Source organism: Galeopterus variegatus, unplaced genomic scaffold, assembly GCF_000696425.1.
Source record: "Galeopterus variegatus unplaced genomic scaffold, G_variegatus-3.0.2 Scaffold478, whole genome shotgun sequence".
Classification (NCBI taxonomy): domain Eukaryota; kingdom Metazoa; phylum Chordata; class Mammalia; order Dermoptera; family Cynocephalidae; genus Galeopterus; species Galeopterus variegatus.
The window spans coordinates 283,295-287,020 of NW_007726589.1; the positions used below are offsets into that span (position 1 = coordinate 283,295).

At 50.3% G+C, this 3,726-nt stretch overlaps 2 protein-coding genes across 2 annotated transcripts in view; one reads left to right on the top strand and one right to left on the bottom strand.

Annotated features, from left to right (window-relative positions):
- Positions 1-895, bottom strand: part of ENOPH1 (enolase-phosphatase 1) — a 37,519-nt gene extending 36,624 nt beyond the window's left edge. Inside the window, exon 1 of the mRNA XM_008569211.1 lies at positions 603-895. Within this exon, the coding sequence (XP_008567433.1) occupies positions 603-686 (84 nt within the window). The 5' untranslated portion in view covers positions 687-895. The remainder of the gene's footprint in view (positions 1-602) is intronic.
- Positions 896-1,509: 614 nt separating this feature from the next.
- The window catches only part of UBASH3B (ubiquitin associated and SH3 domain containing B), a 19,089-nt gene continuing 16,872 nt past the window's right edge, over positions 1,510-3,726 (top strand). Inside the window, exons 1-2 of the mRNA XM_008569220.1 lie at positions 1,510-1,554; positions 1,907-2,115. Of these exons, the coding sequence (XP_008567442.1) occupies positions 1,510-1,554; positions 1,907-2,115 (254 nt within the window). The remainder of the gene's footprint in view (positions 1,555-1,906; positions 2,116-3,726) is intronic.

A 3,726-nucleotide genomic window follows, 5' to 3' on the forward strand; every position in this document is an offset into this window, starting at 1 on the left:
TTTTTTTTTTTTTTTTTTTTTTTTTTTTTAAGACTCGTTCTATAGCTCAATAAATCAGCTCTGTGGAGCACAGAGCTTAGTCGAGAAAAATAATAGCGTGCAACTGGAAGAGCCGAAGAGCAACCATTACCGCCCAAAATACCAGCACTACCGGAAAAGTCATCTTGATATTTCAATCTTTCCGTGTTGAGGGACTAGAAGCCGCAAGAACGACTACATCGCGACCACCGCCTCGCCAGACTAAACAGAAAGCGGGCACCTGCGGAGTGAACCAGTTGCAAACCTACCGGGGGAGGGGGGCCCAAGTCGCCTCACCCCGCTCCGGCTGACCTGCTCCCCTGAGCCTTTTTTCGCGACCACTTCCATCCCTTCCCACCCATCTGCATCTAACAGAAAGCAAGGTCGGGGGAGGGAGAAGATGGTGCCTTGAGGAAAAGCCTCCCCGTAACCCGCCGCAGCCTTTCTGCTTCCTCCCCTTTCAGATGCAAAGCCACACCGCCTCTCCTAAGCCTCGTGCCTCTACTGCAGGGTCTGCAAAACTTAAAAATATTTTTAATTGTTTTAAAGCGTAAGTAACTTCCCCGCTCCCTTCCGCCCCTCACCTTCACGAAAGCAATCGGGGTTGTGGTACCTTCGATATCTAACAGGATCACAGTGACTTCGGCGGGCACCGAAAGCACGACCATTTCCCTACCGGATGCTACCACCGGAATCGGCCTACTGGTAGGAAGGGCGGAGCGCGGCGCTGGCTTCGCCCCAGGTACTGTCCTGGCTTCCGACGGCCTCGCAAGCAATCACGAGCCGGCGGCCGCGCAAGCCTGCAGCGCGTGGGGGACACACCACCTCCGCGCACCTGGAAGTGGAGAAAGTGGCCACCAAGGAACCCTAAACTCTTTCATTTAACATTTATAGTCCAAGTGTTATTTTACAGATGAGAAAACTGAGGCCAAATTTACAAATCTGAAGGTGGGAACCAGAATATTTAGCCTGCCACAAACGGCTTTGGAACCTCAGAAAAAGCTGTTAAAGGATTCTGCATCTTGGTGTCCCTTGTGAAACAAATAGAATAGGAAATATTTTCCTTACTATTGAGGTCACTTGCTGTTAATTTAAAAATATAGTAAAATAAATGTTTTCTAAAGTACCTTCAGGCCTATGCCCGTGATGTTTATGTATACCAGGAAAGGAAGGCGGAAAAAAACATGGAATTAATCAGACAAGTGGCATGGCCTGTGGTTGTCCTTGGGGGCTTTTTCTGAGCCCAGAGAAGGAACATATGTTCTTTATCTGCTCAGGAATGAAAGCTGGTTACACGCTGACGCCCACACTGATGTCTAGGAAACACATTTTTCTTTCAGAGTTTGTTAAAACTATAGGTTTAAAGAAAGCTCCTTGAAGGCAGGAACTGTGTCTTGTATAAAAAACTAAGTTACCTAGAAAGGGGAATACTTTATTCCCAGACTCTTCCTATAGGAGGGTCTCTCCACCTGGCCCATCTGTAACCCCCACATGGAAGACTTACTTCCCATGAGCTGGTTTCAAGTGTCTATTATGGTGCCTGTCCCAGCAGATGGAGCAGGGAAAACTAGGTCCAAGTCCATTTGTGCAGCTGTTGACTGGAGAGCCCATGGGCTTTGACACGAATTTCCAAAAGCCATATCTGAATCCTGATGGGAAATGAAAGAAAGCCTGGAACCACCCCGTAGTGCCAGGTACACACACACACCTTGAAGAGAGAAGTGCTTTCTGATTGGAATCCAAATCTACTCAGAGCCTGCAGACACCAGGGGCTCCTCATATGTCCCCACCCAGAGGTGTGCACTGTTAAATAAGCAGAACACACAGCCCACCCTCAAGGTGCTCAGAATATCACACGGGTCTCACTCCTTCTCTCTTCCTGTTTCAGACCTTACAGGTGATCTACCCCTACACCCCACAGAATGACGATGAGCTGGAGCTGGTCCCTGGGGACTTCATCTTCATGTCTCCCATGGAGCAGACCAGCACCAGCGAGGGCTGGATCTACGGCACATCCTTAACCACCGGCTGTTCTGGACTCCTGCCTGAGAATTACATTACCAAGGCTGATGAATGCAGCACCTGGATCTTTCATGGGTAAGCAACTCAAAGACCTTTGCCTGCTGCTTTTAAAGAATATTGCTACAGCAGACTTTGAGGAGGTAGTGGGGACGTGGACTTGATCCTGGACACACTGGGCAGCAGCAACAGTAAATGGAGAAGAAGGCTGTATTGGTTCCAGACATCCAGGGAAAGAGCTGACTGGGGCATGGGAAACATCACTCTGCCTGCCTCATTTGATGTAGCTGTTTGCCTGAGTTCCTGACCAGAGATGAAACCAAAGCTGCCTGGGGTCCATCTCTTCTGCCTGAGGGTGGTGCCATCCCAATGTTGAGTCTTCACCACTTTAGAGCTTCAGTCCCCCTGGTCCTGGGTCATTACTCAGGGTGGTCTGACTCCCCAGGGCAGCTGGGCAGATTCCTACTATGCCAGCCAGACGAACACTGAAAGCAGTTTCAAAGGCCGGGGCCCTAACTGTACCCCTCACTTGCTAGATGACCCTGAGCAAGTCCCCAGACTTGGCACACTCGTGCCTAGACAAGAGAGATTATGTCTAAGGTAACGGGTGACTGCCAAATCGAAAAGGGGCACGTTGTCCCCCAGTCTTCGTTCCACCCACCCCTCACTACTGCTTCTCCAAACCCATGTTCAGAGTGGCCTATGTCGCATGGCCAGCTTTGTCCCTATGGAGAAAATAGCAACAAAGGCTATTGTTCTTATCTGAGCAGCTCAGAGCCAGTCCTTCCCTGGCACACTCGGGCATCTCGCCAGCATGTGCCTGCTGGTTTGTTTTTCCTCCCTCTTGTTTTTGCCATGTGGCAACATAGCTGAGAGGCGGGAGCGGCGAGCGCCAGCTGCATGGTGGCTAACATTGTTATTACCGCCGGCAAAGAAAAGCCCAGAGGGGCGATTTCGGCGAGTGTTTTGCCTGAGGGAGAAAAGAAAAGAAGGTCCCCGACCCTCGTGAGCAACAAGCAGACAAACCACAAACCCAAAGAAGGGAAAGAACATTTTCCTCCTGCATCGCCCCCCAGCCTTCCTTCCTCTCCCTTCCATTCCACCCCTTACCCCACCCCACGAGCATTGGCATTTAGTGGCACAAATTAGAGGATCAAAGCTGCCTCATGTTCCCCAGACAGTTGCTGTTTCCGAAACGTTTCTGAAGATCAAAATACATAAGTTAGGTTTCCAAAGTCACCATTTTATCCCTATAAAAACAGGAAAAGCAAAACATACCTGAGTAAGCTGAGAACTAGAAGATTATTTGCCTGATGAAGCCCCGCACCCAGATCTTTCTTAGAAGTCGGGCTCCACGTGGGGAAGAGTGCGTGTGAGAAGCCCTGCTGCCCCGTTTCCCAGCCTCCCCACAGAGCCTGCTCTTCCCTAAACGAGAGCTCAGGCTGAGGGATGGTGAACCTAAGTGACTATCAGGGATCACAGGGAGGTCTACGTGTCATCTCCTTTTATTGTGAGAGATTACTACTGGTTTTATTTCCCTGGGAACCATGTCTGAAATTAAACTATCAGCTTCCACAGCCAACCCTGCTGAGAGTGGGGGAACACTAACGTTAGACATTAGGACATTGTGGGGCCGGCCCGGTGGCGCACTGCTACAGTGCGCCACTTGGGAAGCGCGGCGGCGCTCCC